The 14,888-nt window shown below is 36.0% G+C and overlaps 2 protein-coding genes across 3 annotated transcripts in view; both read left to right on the top strand.

Annotated features, from left to right (window-relative positions):
• The window catches only part of LOC107739382 (BTB/POZ domain-containing adapter for CUL3-mediated RhoA degradation protein 1-like), a 9,789-nt gene extending 6,199 nt beyond the window's left edge, over positions 1–3,590 (top strand). The window contains exons 5-7 of the mRNA XM_016551480.1: positions 2,489–2,541; positions 2,831–3,026; positions 3,103–3,590. Coding sequence (XP_016406966.1) covers positions 2,489–2,541; positions 2,831–3,026; positions 3,103–3,354 — 501 coding nt within the window. The 3' untranslated portion in view covers positions 3,355–3,590. The remainder of the gene's footprint in view (positions 1–2,488; positions 2,542–2,830; positions 3,027–3,102) is intronic.
• A 1,104-nt stretch (positions 3,591–4,694) lies between these two features.
• Positions 4,695–9,600, top strand: LOC107739380 (HIRA-interacting protein 3-like). 2 transcript variants are annotated; one of them, XM_016551478.1, is made up of 8 exons: positions 4,695–4,891; positions 5,495–5,615; positions 6,353–6,497; positions 6,583–7,167; positions 7,248–7,414; positions 8,404–8,554; positions 8,865–8,963; positions 9,119–9,600. In XM_016551478.1, the coding sequence occupies exons 1-8, from the start codon at positions 4,824–4,826 to the stop codon at positions 9,307–9,309; spliced, it is 1,527 nt and encodes a 508-aa protein (XP_016406964.1). In that variant the 5' UTR covers positions 4,695–4,823; the 3' UTR covers positions 9,310–9,600. The 2 variants fall into 2 exon arrangements, with proteins under 2 accessions (XP_016406964.1, XP_016406965.1); XM_016551479.1 differs by lacking the exon at positions 4,695–4,891 and adding an exon at positions 5,110–5,144.
• Positions 9,601–14,888: the final 5,288 nt, after the last annotated feature.

Here is a 14,888-nt window from a genome sequence, read left to right as displayed (position 1 = left end):
TCGAGCCGAGACCACCTCGTTCAGGCGATCTCGGACCGATTGTTTTGGCGCGGATCCGAGCGTGATTGCCGTGTTCACATATGCCCAAACGAACCGAGCTAAGGGGGGAAATGTGCCAGGTTCTGAAACAACGGGCCAGCTGTGAAAGCACCCTTAGATTCAGACTATGTTTCCATCCAGTCAGAAGATATCAAACACGTTTGATATTTTGAGCTGATTTTAGAATGCATTTTTTCATGCATCTCCTAGCAATGTGGTGTAAGTTTCTATGGCTGTGTTTGCACTGGCACAAAAAATCTGATTTTTTGCTCACATCTGACACAGATCAGAATTCGTCGCACACGTATAAAGACACAAATCCGCACGATATCTGATTTTTTCACATTAGATCTGAGCCAATTCCAAATGTGGTTTTAAATCAGATACATATCTATATCTGGACATCCAACCTACGTCTAAATACACATATCCGATTCCTTCAACTCCAACCACCACAATGCGAGGGCGACACGTTTGCCCACAAAGATAGCATTTTAATGCTGGCATGCTGTATGCGCTCGCATTTTATATAGGTGGGAACTTTATATATAATTAAGAAATTGTGCAATATTCAGGAGCTGGTTTTCAACCCCTGCCCTGTGAATTTTATAAATACAACAGCTTCGCTACTAAAAGCTGCATTATATTTCTCAGCAATGAGGTGATAGCTGTTTTTGTAATTAAACCAACAAGCTTCACTATTAGGCTACTCAATCGTGCATTCGCTCTCTCTCGTTAATTCATTTGAATTCATTAAAATAAATATAATCTTACAGCGCTACTTTATTTCACTTCAGAATCCCTTATCTAAGGAGCTGTAGATAAAATAACAAATGAAAATGATCATTATTTTCCAGTGTTTATCCATTCAGTCAGATTTTGTGCTGCAAAACATCCATGACAGCTGTTGTCCATGCGGGCAAATAATAATGGCCTCTCGAAGTGAATTATTTTAATGTGCATAGTAAAGCGGTCACTGACAATCATTTTGGGCGGGAATTAATGTAAACACAGATATCGGATAACAGTCGTGTCTAAAGTGAATGTAAAAAGACGGGCCAAAAAATCGGATATGGTCAAAAGATCGGATCTGTGCACGAAGACCTGCAGTGTATGCAGCCTGTGCGACTTTGTGTCAGAACAACATGAAAGAGTGGTAGTGTGTGTATATGTATATGTATTTATGTGTGTATGTGTATGTATGTATGTATGTATGTATGTATATATGTATATATATACACACATACATGTATGTATAAAGTTTGATTTCTCAAACTGAGTTGTTTTCACATGCACTGAGACAGAAATCTCCACTTCAGTAGCATTTGCATATACCAAACTTCACAGTTTAACCCTCATGTGGTGTTCAGGTCCTTTTTGCTCTGAAAATTTTTTTTTTTTCCCGAAAATACTAGTTAATGTTAATCGCATTGGACTGAAATTTTGTGACTTTGTTCACAAAGGGTATGAAAGAAAAGAAGTTGACAAAAAGATTGAATCCAATATTTGGTGATAATATAGCATAATGAGTGATTTATAAGCAATTTTTTGAGGCCGGGTCATTTTTGCCCTGGAACACCACAAGTGTGACTTTGTGCTATTTTGTACAAAATAAAAGCATTTAAAAGCAAACTCCCTGATTAAAAATTAAGGCACACTATTGTGATAAACAGTGCAAATTTTCTCCAGTTTTTATTTAATATTGTGAAAATTATTCATAAATAATGCTTTTTTCACTCAAAAAATTAGGTGCCTACTTTCAGATAAATGAGGCCTACGATTAATTAGAAGCAAATATAAATACAAAACCAGTCCTAAATGAAAGAAAAGAAGTTGACAAAAAGATTGAATCCAATCTTTGGTGATAATATAGCATAATGAGTGATTTATAAGCAATTTTTGAGGCCGGGTCCTTTTTGCTCTGTAACCTCGTTAGTGTGAAAGGGTTCTGAACACAACACAAGGGTTAATTCCTATCTGTATTGAAGGTTTTTACAGAGGGGTTTGCTTTTAAATAATTCGCCTGATTTATATTACATTTTTTTTCCTAAAACATGTTGAACTTTTTTTTTTTTCTGACAGTATTTTCTAATTTAAAAAAAAATTGATTTGTATGCAAACTAGCACATATTTAATTGAATAATGCTCCATTTGCACATTTAAACAACATTTCAGAAAACATTTAATACAAATAAGTCTTAATGTCCCGTGATGGATCAGCTGGGGAAGTATGGTGATACTGTATACATTAGTTATTATTATTATTTTTTCAACCTTATTCATCTGTGGTGTCTTGCCTTAAAAGTCATGTAGTGTATTCCAACCTTTAAGGACCCAAATAAAACTTTCTGCTGCTTTATATGGGCGTATAGTATGGAAAATGACATTGACATTAATAATATTGATTTTTGTGGTCTTTGTTTCATATTTAATCTTTTCCTCATTACAGCCAGTGGTGAAACTGCAGAATAACAGAGGGAACAATAAATACTCCTATACCAGGTACATTCAGCCTTGCTTCTTCAGCTTTTTATAAAAAGATTAAATGACTGAGTTTACCACCTTCTCATTTCAGAAAGCACATGAATCATAATATGACTTATTCAAATACTACTCTGAATCTAAATTAATAATTGTAGTCATACACACACCTCACTTTTTGGCAAAAGCTACATAACTCAGTGACACCTTGTTGACACCTAGGAAGCAGTAAGAAAATGAGTTTGAAATGTGTGCTAAATTTGTGTGGGAGGTGCCGTTTTTCAATAAAATGTACCTTTTGTTTCCTCAGCAACTCTGATGATAACCTTCTGAAGAACATCGAGCTGTTCGATAAGCTGGGGCTGCGCTTTAATGGCAGAGTGCTGTTCATTAAAGATGTGTTGGGAGATGAGATATGCTGCTGGTCTTTCTATGGCGAGGGACGCAAGATTGCCGAAGTCTGCTGCACCTCTATTGTTTATGCCACTGAGAAGAAACAGACCAAAGTGAGCAAAAAGGACTTGAACTCTAGTCTCTGTGATATGTTTGTTTTCTTACATTATTTTTAATCCGTTCACATAGGTTGAGTTCCCAGAAGCTCGTATCTTCGAGGAGACACTCAACATTTTGATCTATGAAAATGGACGAGGCTCGGGTTTGGGAGGCATGGCCCTGCTGGAGTCAGGGGGCGTCTCGTCGCCAGGTGTGGACCAGTCGGAGGAGGACGGGGCAGGTGTGGGAGGCGGGGATAGGCGGGTGAGGCGTATCCATGTGCGGAGGCATATTATGCATGATGAGAGGGGTCACGGACAGCAGACTGTCTACAAAGACTGAATCAGAACGGTACAAAGACACTGTACTACCAATATGCATGTGAACAATGGAAAGATTGGTTGAGGAAAGAAAGACAACTTTGGTATGTTTAATGCTGCACTGAAATGGGAGGGGTGGGGGTAATTATGGGCTAGTTTATAAACAATACTGAAGTTGCCACAGTGTGGTACAGTTTTAATTTTTCTGTTTTGTCTGTTTTGTTCAATTTAATTTATTATTGAGTTAAATTAATGTCCTGAATTTTCACTTTTTCAAGATTCAATGTGAAATAAGTTGTATTTTTTTGTTTTGTTTGATTTGTTTGTATGGGCTGTGTGAAAGTTTATCTTTCGGTGTTTCGTGGTAAACTGTGATGTATGCTGACTTGAGAGGTACATGGTGGAGGTGTCATGTTGTCTAGGACTGTCAGATCTTCTGAGCAACTGACCAAATGTGCAAAGCTTGTTGTTATAGCCATAGATAGTGGGGGTCCAGTTTTAAACATCCTTTTTGTAACACAAAAAGAAAACTTAACAAGTAAATCATTTTACACAACTGTGCCTCACGATTAGTGTTTAAAATTTTGATGAATGTGTTAATATTTCTAAAACTAATATTGTTTTAGTTTAAAAAGAAAAAAGATAACAATAGTTTCTAACTAACATGATGCAACAATACATTCTAAAACAAAAATGTTGACTTGTTAGACTTGGGTTAGACTTCTTGCCACATCTTCGGTTTAAAAAAAAAACGTTTTATTTCAGGATAATTTCTAGACAAAGATGTCTCCTTTGAATCACATTACTACTAGGGTTTAAACCCCTTCACAAAATGATGTTTTGTTCACCATTGTAAGCCATAAATGTATGCACTCACTGTCCTAGACCAAAAAACACCCCCTTAATTCTGCCAATTAAACTAGTATATGTGTAATGCCGTCCAGATATTGTCTTGGAATTTTAATCAACTGGAATTAATATTCCATTAACATTTTCAATAAAAATGCTTTTTGGTAAAGTCTTTGTCAAGTTATTTTATTTTGTTTTCAAAAATAGCAAAGGAAACCTATTCCAAAACAAGGGAATTAATCATAAAAATACAGTAGGTCATAACAGAGTGTCAAAATGACAAATTCATACCAGATGAAGGATGAAAACGGTAAATATGAGAAGAGTAAATAACTTTTGGAAAAAATAGAGCATATAAAGTAGCTGTATAAGACTTGTCCAAATCCAAGCATCCAATGAGCATATTTACAAGTGAATTCATGAAAGAAAACGCTAACGTTAGAGCGTTTTTAATAATCGGACATAAGCAGCGTTCTGACCAACTTTATTACGTGAACACGTCTATCGGAAATTGTGCGCGATGACGTAAAGTAACGTAGCCGTGCACAGCAAAGCGCGCCAAGGTAGGGTGGCGCGCTTAGTACGCACACACAGCACGCAGTTTTGTAAAAAGTGGCGCAAATGTGTTAAAAAAAAAAAGCCATGGCCAAAGAAGAAGACGCAATCCGAAAGTTCGTTGTGAGAGAACTGCACAAGTGTTCGGACCTCAGGTAAACTATAGGAAACGGCAGTGTCGAAAGTGCTGTCAAAATGGATGTTAGCATCGTTACATATCAAAGATGAACGCTGTTAGTAAGTCCGGGCTGAATCATAAACTCCAAAAAATTTGATACGTATGTCAGGTCTCACATCGGCTCCTAAATAGCTAGTGAGTGACATGAAGGAAAAAGAAACATATAAAGATGTGTAAGATTGTTGCATGAAGACGGTCAGATCGCATAAGATGCGCTTTTTAATTTGCAGGTAACGTTAGCCTATTGTAAATAAACGTGGTCGAGAGACACTACAATGATGTGTGACGCAGCTTACCTAAAAGAGCTGGAAGGAAATACTGTAGTTCAATAGTATGCTGCAGGGGTTTGAAAGATAGACGGCACAAAAATGTGTCTGTGCCATCACATCACTCGTGTCCATGCACTAGCCTCTACAAAGTGAAAGTATGCTTGTGTTTTGTAACGGTTTGCTTTGTACAAAATATGCGTAGTGTTAAGTGATGTGACATTTTTCATTGATTTATATCGGTCAATCAGAATGAGATTGCAATTGTGCCGTTATTTGCATGTTTAATTTACCGTTACCCTGCCACCTTTCAGTACACTGACTTTAGGCATTCTGCGGAGGAGATACCTGGAGAAGGCGGGGAGAGAGTCGCTCAGCATCAAGGACAGACAGTTGATGAAGAAAATTGTAGAGGAGGAACTTTTGAAGATGCAGGTGAAGAAGAGACCTTAAATTAATGTGATCTTAAAGGGGCAGTTCACCCAAAAATGAAAATGTTGACATTAATTACTCACCCTCATGTTGTTCCAAACCTGTAAGACCTCGTTTATCTTCGGAACACAAATTAATATATTTTTGATGGTTCTCTGACCCTCCAATAGACAGCGAGGGTCCTTGAAAGGTCCAGAAACGTACCAAGGACATAGGTAAAATAATCCATGTGACATCAGGGGTTCAACCGTAATTTTACAAAGCTATGAGAATACTTTTTGTACGCAAAAGAAAAAAAAAGAACGACTTTATTCAACAATTCGTCGTCTCCGTGTCACCCTAGCGCCATTTTGGAGAGTATTCACTGAACGTAAATTGCATATGCTGTTTTGTGTCAGCTGCGCCACGCGGATATGTTGTTTTCGTTATAATCAAAGCATAAACAGCGTATCCGTTGATGCTTTTATGTTTATTTGGGAATGACAATGGAAACGATTTAATTCACAGCATGCATTTCTCAAGATTTAATTGAAAATACTTTGTGTCACTATTCGAAGAGTCTCAAGTACAACGATTTAACAAATTTTAGTTTAAAAGGATTTCTGTTTGAAATGTTACAAACATGCACAAAAGAATGGAGTGAAAGCTTGTCTGATAATATGGTGGAGAGTAATGTGATTTGTTAGTAACATTTTTAAGTCAAGGCTTAGCAAAGTGTCAAAACCTCTTTCAATTTCCAGGGCAGCAGTGATGACGAGCCTCTTATTAAGAGTGTGAATCCATCGAAGAGCCAGAGCAAAAGGAAAAGGGTGGATGATGATGGGGATGAAGAGAATAAAATGGTGGAAAAGGCAAAAAGATCACGGCTGGAGGCGTCTTCTCCAGGTAACTGAAGTATTTACAGAGTTTGTCCTTGTTTTATTTTGTCATTGGGTGTTACATGAGTAATTTTATAATCTCTCTTGTCCAGATTCCCCCGACTCTGGAATAGAGAAGGCCATGAATGAGAGAGAACAAAAAGAGGAAGAAGCTAAAAGTGATAAAGACACGGGTGAAGACAGTGAAGAGGAGCAAGAGAAAAAGATCATTAAGAGAAAACCACAGAATAAGAGACGGGACGAGGACAGTGAGAAGAAAAAGAATCTGAAGAAGAAAGGGAAGATGACAGACAGTGATGAAGATGAGGATTCTGATGAGGAGGAGGCAAGGCAAAAACAACCATTGAAAGAAAAGAAAAAGGATTCAGACAGTGAGGAGGAAATCAGTGATAAACTGGCTGCGAGTGATTCTGAGGATGAAAAAGTGAAGAGCAAAGTGAAGACGCAGGGCAAAAGAAAAGATGTCATTAAAAAGAAGCAAGTAGAGAGGGATGTTGTGAAAGAAGTGGAGAGAGAAGTGTTTGGGAGCAGCTCTGAGAGTGAAGAGGAGAATGACGAGAGCACTAAAGCAAAAAACAGCAGCAACTCTGAGAATGACAGCAGTGGAGACAGTGAAGAGGAAAATGATCAAAAAGAGGATGCTGCTAAATTATCCTCCAAAGAGATGGAGAAAAATGGTAAGAATCCCTCAGAGGTCAAAGCGGGTGCACACTTAAACCTTTCTCCTTATATTGTTCATCTGGCTTTTTCCTGACAGACGAGAACATACAGGACAATCAGAAGGAGGCAGCAGAGGACTCCGACTCCTCGTCTCTTCCCTCACTGGAGGACGAGGAGGAACGAGAGAAGGACAAGAAGGAGGGAAAGAAAAGCGTGACAAAGAAAAAGCGCAGTGAGGAGAGGGAGAATACAAGCAGAGGAAAGGCAAGATGAATTTGAGAACAGCTCCTATCACAAAAATGAACCCACAAACAACTTTTTTTTTCATGACTGTGTGTTATATTCAAGTAATGTCAAACAAGCAAGAGTGCTGTTATTCTAAATATCAGCATGGCTGTGATTCAACCATACGTTCATTACTGTTCAAAAGTTTGGGGGTCAGTTTTTTTTTTTTTACTTAAGTATTAAAGTATTTTATTAATTATTTTATTCAGCAAGGACACATTAAATTGATCAAAAGTGACAGTAAAGACATTTAAGTCATGTTACAAAAGGTTTCGATTTCAAATAAATGCTGTTTTATTGAACTTTGTATTTACCGAATGCAGAAACAAATCACGATTATTGCAAAATATTAAGCAGCATTACTCTTCAACATTGATAATATAAAATGTTTCTTGAGCAACAAACTTAAAATGTTAAAAATTAGTTTAGGTTCGAGGGTAAAAATGCCAAAATATTTAAATATTTGAAATGTCACATTTGACATATTTCTCAATATTTTATTCTTGGTCTTTCTATGTTTGTTAAAGGTTTAGTGTAGGGCTGCACGATAAATCGCATGCAATATTTAATGCGCATCTTAGTAAAGCCGGTTCTGTAATCAGCAGTAAATCTCCATCACGTGCGGGCTTTCACATGGAGCAGCATTTACTACACAGAGCCGTTGTTCACTGACAAGCTGCGCTAAACCACGATCATATATGCGCATGCGATTTATCGTGCAGCCCTAGTTTAGTGCCTCTTCAGACACGGTAGTGACTTGTAGCTCTCATTTATTTGCATTCATTAAGCTACTTGTGTATGTAATGTTTATTGTAACAGCCAGAATTGCTCAGAGTGAGAATTTCAAATTGTTTCTGACATAAATGGGAGACTTGCTGTCCATGCCTTTTATAAAACCCAATTTTTGAATTTTACTTGGAGATGCATTGATTATAATAACGGATTATAATCATTTTTGACACCATAAGGATGAAGAAAACAAGGCTGTGTCCAGGCTGAAGCGCTACATCGCCCTCTGTGGTGTGAGACGGAACTACAAGAAGCTGTTAGACGGCTGCCGCTCAGTAAAGGCAAAGGTGGCTGTGCTGAAAAAAGAGCTGGAGGAGCTGGGTGTGGAAGGTTAGTGTGCCTGCTGAATCCCCTCAGTGCTGTCAAATGTGCACTTGCAAATTTGTAATCCTGTTTTTCATCATGTCAGTGGAGTATCTTGGGTACCTTTCAATGCATTTTCCACTGTTGCAAAATGAGTTCTTGTGTGTTACTGAAAAAAAAACAACTAATAATATAAATGTCAGTGTAATGCATTTTATTATACCCAGTGTATTTTCCTTTGTACACTGAGATTTATATGAGAGATTTATATGTTGCATATGTTAAAGTGTTCTCATACAAACACACTCTTATTACCTGTGAAATATGTCTGTCCCAGGTCAGCCCTCAATAGAGAAGTGTAAGAAAGCTCGACTAAAGAGAGAAGAAGCAAAGGAACTGGCTGAGCTGGATGTCAGCAACATCATCACCACTCAAGGTAATGATGCTTGATGCTGTATTTCTGAAGATACATTTAAAATCAAGGGCAAAAGGATTCCGACACACATGAATACCTAGAAATCAGGGAGTTGTAAAATTGTGATTTTACCTTGTTCGCCCCTAAAACTCATGAAATGTCACTTTGTTCATCAGGACGTCCCAAAAGGAGAGCGGCAGCGGCATGGCTGCCCGCACAGAATGTCTCTCCTCCGCCCTCTGCCTATAAACGTGTTGTGGACTCCGAGTCAGATAGTGGAGACAGCCACACAAACACAGGGTGCAAGAGAGGAGCAGCTTGGGCCAACCTGCAGGGAATCATCAGTGATGATGGAGAGAGTGACTAGGCAGCAAGCGCCTTTACCTACGATCTGTTCCATCATTATACAGTGCATTCCTTAAATTCACCCTCTCTCTAACTCACAATGAACTATTAAGAAAAAAATAAATAAAGTTAAACCTGCTCAAATGAACCAGTTGGTACGTTGGCAAGAATTTTATGTGTACATCCTGTTATTGTAGGATGTGTTTGGATTTCTTTGTAGTAAGTTTTTCTCTATTTCTGTGTTTTACAGTTGTTAGTTTGTACTTTATATTTAAGTGTCTCAAATGTGTAGAATGAGGTTCATGTAGCTTTGAAAATAAAATAATGTATATTAAATTTGTCTTACATTCTCTCCTCCTTGTCCCAGAAATGAGTTTAGACTTGATGTAAATGGCTGTAGTATGTCAATTTTACAATGTAGACGGAGTGCATTCTCAAAACTCTTCCTTTTTTATTTTATGTTGAGTGGTTACAGCATAGTAAATGATTATTGCATGTTTTCAAGGAAAACATCTGATTATATAGCAGAGAACAGCTTGGCTGTGTAAGCTCTGATTATAGAAATTCAGACCTCTTTGTAGTAAGTTTTTCTCTATTTCTGTGTTTTACAGTTGTTAGTTTGTACTTTATATTTAAGTGTCTCAAATGTGTAGAATGAGGTTCATGTAGCTTTGAAAATAAAATAATGTATATTAAATTTGTCTTACATTCTCTCCTCCTTGTCCCAGAAATTAGTTTAGACTTGATGTAAATGGCTGTAGTATGTCAATTTTACAATGTAGACGGAGTGCATTCTCAAAACTCTTCCTTTTTTATTTTATGTTGAGTGGTTACAGCATAGTAAATGATTAGTGCATGTTTTCAAGGAAAACATCTGATTATATAGCAGAGAACAGCTTGGCTGTTTAAGCTCTGATTATAGAAATTCAGACCTTAAGATGAAGCTAGTAGTATTATAAAAACAAAATCTCCTTTAATAGAGTGAATGCAGTGGGTCATTCTCTATCAACTTAACCAGAGGTCCCCTGCTCAAATTTTTTTATTTTGTACAAAAAAAAAATTATAATGAAATGAAAGTCAAAATATTAAATGTCTAAGTTTGAGTAAATATTCTCAGTAAATATTAATCCATGTCATTTAATATTTTGGCTTTTATCATTATGTTTGTCTTCAGAAAAAAAATCCATGGACTGGGGAAGTTTCTGAAATTTGGTTGATTTTGATACAGAATGGACCCCAGTATATTTGTATTGAATTCCATCATTTGCGGTTCACCAGTTTCAAATGTCAGTTCTCACAGAGAATGAGGATGTGAATGATAAAAGGGAAAACTTTATTTCTGGGATGCTTTACATTCTGCATTCTTTAGTGTGTCAGATTTTGCCCAAATATCAGAGAGAAGAGGGGGCGATCTACTACTAGGGTATGGCAACAAATAGCCAGGGTATGGTGACTGCTATATGGAAACACCCCTTAATGAAACATGGCTGAACGGATGATGATAATCAGCAACAGCATTGATTTAAGGCAATTCTACTCTATAAAGTTCTATATAAATAAACGTGACGTGACTGGACCAGAGTACTGAGATACAGAGCTCCTACAGTCATCCACTTCGCTATACTCAGATGGTTTCTTAACTGCTGCTTTCTCTCCCCTGTCATTTTTTGTTGGCTTTATTTCGTTATTGAGAGAACAGCGCGCAGCATATATTTACATATTCGTCTCATCGACCCTCAGCAGCGTAGTGTTTGTTTGGCTGAAGCGCCGTGTCTTCTTCTATTGGATTGCATGCAGGAATTACAGCCTTGCGCTACAGTGCCACATACCGGTCAAACCGCGTTATTGCATGCTCTTACATTATATGTTTGAGCCATTTTGGGTCAGACGCCACAGACACATCGATGCTGTAAATACAAGTCAGTTTTAATTTCACTATTATGAATCCACATCTATTTATATACTATATGATACTTGGCAGTGTTGGGGAAAGTTACTTTTAAAAGTAATGCATTACAATATTGCGTTACTTCCTAAAAAAGTAACCAATTACGTTACTTAGCTACTTTTTATTGAAAGTAATGCGTTACGTTACTTTTACGTTACTTTTAAAATCTGGGCAGGGCTTGCTTGTTTGCTTTTAATATAAAAAGTTATATTTTTGGCAAATGTAAAAGCCCTTTCACACCAAAAGCCTCAGGCTAAAGGAAATGTAAATTCACGCCTGTACAGTAGAACACAGAAGAAGAAAGTTCAACACTCTTCAGCAATAAAAAAGAAGAAGAAATGTTAGCTTATCTTGTGAAATTTTTGCTTATCAGTATGGTTGAATTGGATCATCGAAGGTCAGCAGAAAATTGGTTAATAAAATGGGATTAAATACATAAAGGATATTCTGAGTTGCTTTTAACTGTTTTTATTAATTTTGAGGAAAACTAAATCTGTTTTTTTTTTGTGAGTGAGATGAATTAAAGCATGTTCACATTTATTCTAGAACTAAAGTAACATCTTACTCCCGATTTCTCTCAACATTGGCACAGGAGAGCTTTCAAACAATAAATGGGGGAAAAAAGTAACTGGCGTTACTTATTTGAAAAAGTAATGCGTTACTTTACTAGTTACTTGAAAAAAGTAATCTGATTACGTAACTCGCGTTACTTGTAATGCGTTACCCCCAACACTGATACTTGGACACCTGAAATTCATAAAAACGTATGATAATATTAAACTTGGGCACTTTGTACTTTAGGACAGTCAAAACCCATTCTTTATTGATTAGCGTCTCTGTGTGACTGAACATGAGTTTGGATTGTGTAACAGCTTACCATCTAATTGACCCAGGCTGCCTATTAGGAGAAAAAAAGTAAAATAATTAGACTTCTACATTTTCAGCTCAGTCAAAATGAAAGTATAGGCTAATAAATTTATATTTTCAAGTAAAAATATGAATATAATTACTCTACAAAATGATAAAAAGAAATTACTTTACTAATGGTTTCTTTTCATAAACTAACCAGGTTTCAAATTTAGTAAAATATCTTTATATATATTTATAGTAAAATATATTTTTGTTGAACATTTTATTGTTTCACTTTTACAAAAAGAGTGACAAGTTTTTGTTTTTCGTCTGAAGTATATGATCTGAGATTATTATGCTTTAATCATATACATTTTAGATATTAGCTAGGGATATTCAACAATCAACAAAAATCAACAGTTTTCTTAATATTTACTAATATATTCAATATTATAACTTTACATTTTACATCAATTATTCTATGACTTATTTTATTACATTATCATTTATCACATCTTGAATGCTACCATTTTGAGTTACATACAAAGACTTCTAAAGACTAGAAATTGGTATTCAGTTCTTTTTTCAGAATCAGTTATTCAGCATACGTTGATGATAAACATAAGTAATTTAACAAAAGCTAATTATTTGTGGATTTACCTGCTACGTTGAGAACACAGAAGACTGTGTTAAACTTCATTCTTCTGTTCTGGTGTGTGTTGTAACTGCTGTTTCATCTGCAGTCAAGTCTCTAATGATCTGTGAAGTATAAGTGCTCCTGCCTTCTTCAGTAATTTTCTTGCCTCCACCCCATCCCATGTTCTCACACTCCAGGTAGCTGTTGGTATTTACGGTGATGATTGAAATGCATCACTTTATTACTAATATCAGTCATTTTAGGATTTTTGATTATATAGAAGACTTACTATATATACTGAGTATCTTAATTGGTTATTGTCACATTATACAATTCCATGTTTTATGAAAAGGAAAACAAAAAGACTGTCAGACAAGATAACAACTCAATACAGACCTCTTGGCTACTAAAACCAGAGAGGGATGCTGTGTGAAGAGACAAGGTTTTGGCTACAGCTCTGAGATTGAAGAAGCGACACAAGAATACAGAACTATGTTGGAGAACCGATCAATTGGAATAATAGACAGATTTAGTTGCTTTAACGTTTACACTCACAGCTTCAGCTATTAAAGTTTAAACACATGTCCTTATTCATAAAGTACAAGAAGAACACATCTCTATGTAAATTATAGGCTACTTAATTCCATTTCTGCATTAATTGTCGAATTCAAATAAATAGAACAGTTTACGTAATGGTTTTATGTTTTTTCCTCTCACAGAAACTCGTTCCGATTGTGTTTCATGAATAATGTCTGTTGACAACATTGACACATGATGAATTATCTTAATGCTTTGCCAAACCACTATGCAGGAAGTTAATGTTATTTGTCAGATTTGCATATGGGGTATTCATTTAATAATGAATGGAATGTTATTTGAAATAATTTCCTAGTAATTGCTGCGTTCTGCTTGTGTGATATGTGCATTTATGTGTTTCTGAAAAAAGCAACTAATAACATAATATAGGCTACATGTCAAAATATTACACTTGTGTGCTTATCAGGCCATCCCAAATTAAGCAACCTGCAGAGAATCATCAGTGATGGAGAAGATGGTAAATGCCTATAACCACAATCTTGTGAAAAAAAAAAAACTTTTACTTTGGGATGGCAAGGTATTTAAGCATCCAAATTATATGAGATTTGTTCATACTATAATAATAAGAAGAATTAAGTATAAATGCGTAGTTGGCATTTTTTCTACCAACTTCCGTGCCTGAGAGAGTAAAACTGGCTATATTGCTTACAAAAAAATAAAAATAAAACAGGGGATTTTGGAGATCGGGGATCAGACAAAAATGCATTGCACAGGATCCCATTTAAAAAAAAATTTTTTTAAATGTAAGTCAGCAGTCGTTGGAGGAGATGGCTGACTAAATTGCTTCTGTGAGGGGTAGCTATTTGGTGCTAGATTAGAAACCCAACAAAATCAATTTATGAAGATGTCTTGCAAATATGTCTTATATGTAAATACATATGACATTTGTGTCTGGTCACATATATTCATATTCATGCCCTTTTACACTTAACAGAAATGTTTTCTGTGATTGGCTCACAATCAGGTCTCATGCCAGGTGTGTGTGCAATGTGTTTTCGTTATCTAGATTCAGCTAATAACATAATATGTAATGCGGCTACGTTGTGAATAATGATAAACATTACTTTGATGCACTGATCAATTATATCACTTTATTCCATGGTCTGTTGAAATTCTTGATTCTGATTGGCTGGAAGATGTGCAATAAAATCGTTTTCTGCTCAGATAGTTCCAGTATGCTATGCGCTCGAGCCGTGCTACCATGAAAAGCGCAATTATTAAGTGACAGTTGCACACCGATTGTAAACACATTCGTATCTGTATTAATGAATTTCAATAAATATAATGTTAAAGCACTACTTCATTTCTGTGTCTATATTTACTGAAGTAAACTTCGTCTATTAGATGCCCGTGGCATAGGCTATATCACACGCACGATCTCTCTCTCTCCTAGACAAATATTTAAACTATTTAAACTTTTTTTTCGATTTTATTTTTATTAATTTATTTCAATACATGTAATGTTAAAGCACTACTTCATTTGTGTCTATTTTTAAGTAACGTTGAATTAAACTTTTATCTATTAGAGATGCCCGTGGTAGCCTATATAGGCCTATCACTCTCTCTCTCT

The sequence above is a fragment of the Sinocyclocheilus rhinocerous genome, unplaced genomic scaffold (genome assembly GCF_001515625.1).
Source record: "Sinocyclocheilus rhinocerous isolate Xijiao unplaced genomic scaffold, SAMN03320098_v1.1 scaffold2300, whole genome shotgun sequence".
Taxonomy (NCBI): domain Eukaryota; kingdom Metazoa; phylum Chordata; class Actinopteri; order Cypriniformes; family Cyprinidae; genus Sinocyclocheilus; species Sinocyclocheilus rhinocerous.
This window is presented reverse-complemented; position numbering and strand designations above follow the sequence as displayed.

What these genes read in the sequence shown, in the direction of transcription:
- LOC107739380 (XM_016551478.1), top strand. Translation starts at nt 4,824, where the DNA reads ATGGCCAAAGAAGAAGACGCAATCCGAAAGTTCGTTGTGAGAGAACTG. An exon ending in CACAAGTGTTCGGACCTCAG is followed by an intron (nt 4,892 to 5,494) that starts GTAAACTATAGG and finishes GCCACCTTTCAG; the next exon opens with TACACTGACTTTAGGCATTC. An exon ending in AGGAACTTTTGAAGATGCAG is followed by an intron (nt 5,616 to 6,352) that starts GTGAAGAAGAGA and finishes TTCAATTTCCAG; the next exon opens with GGCAGCAGTGATGACGAGCC.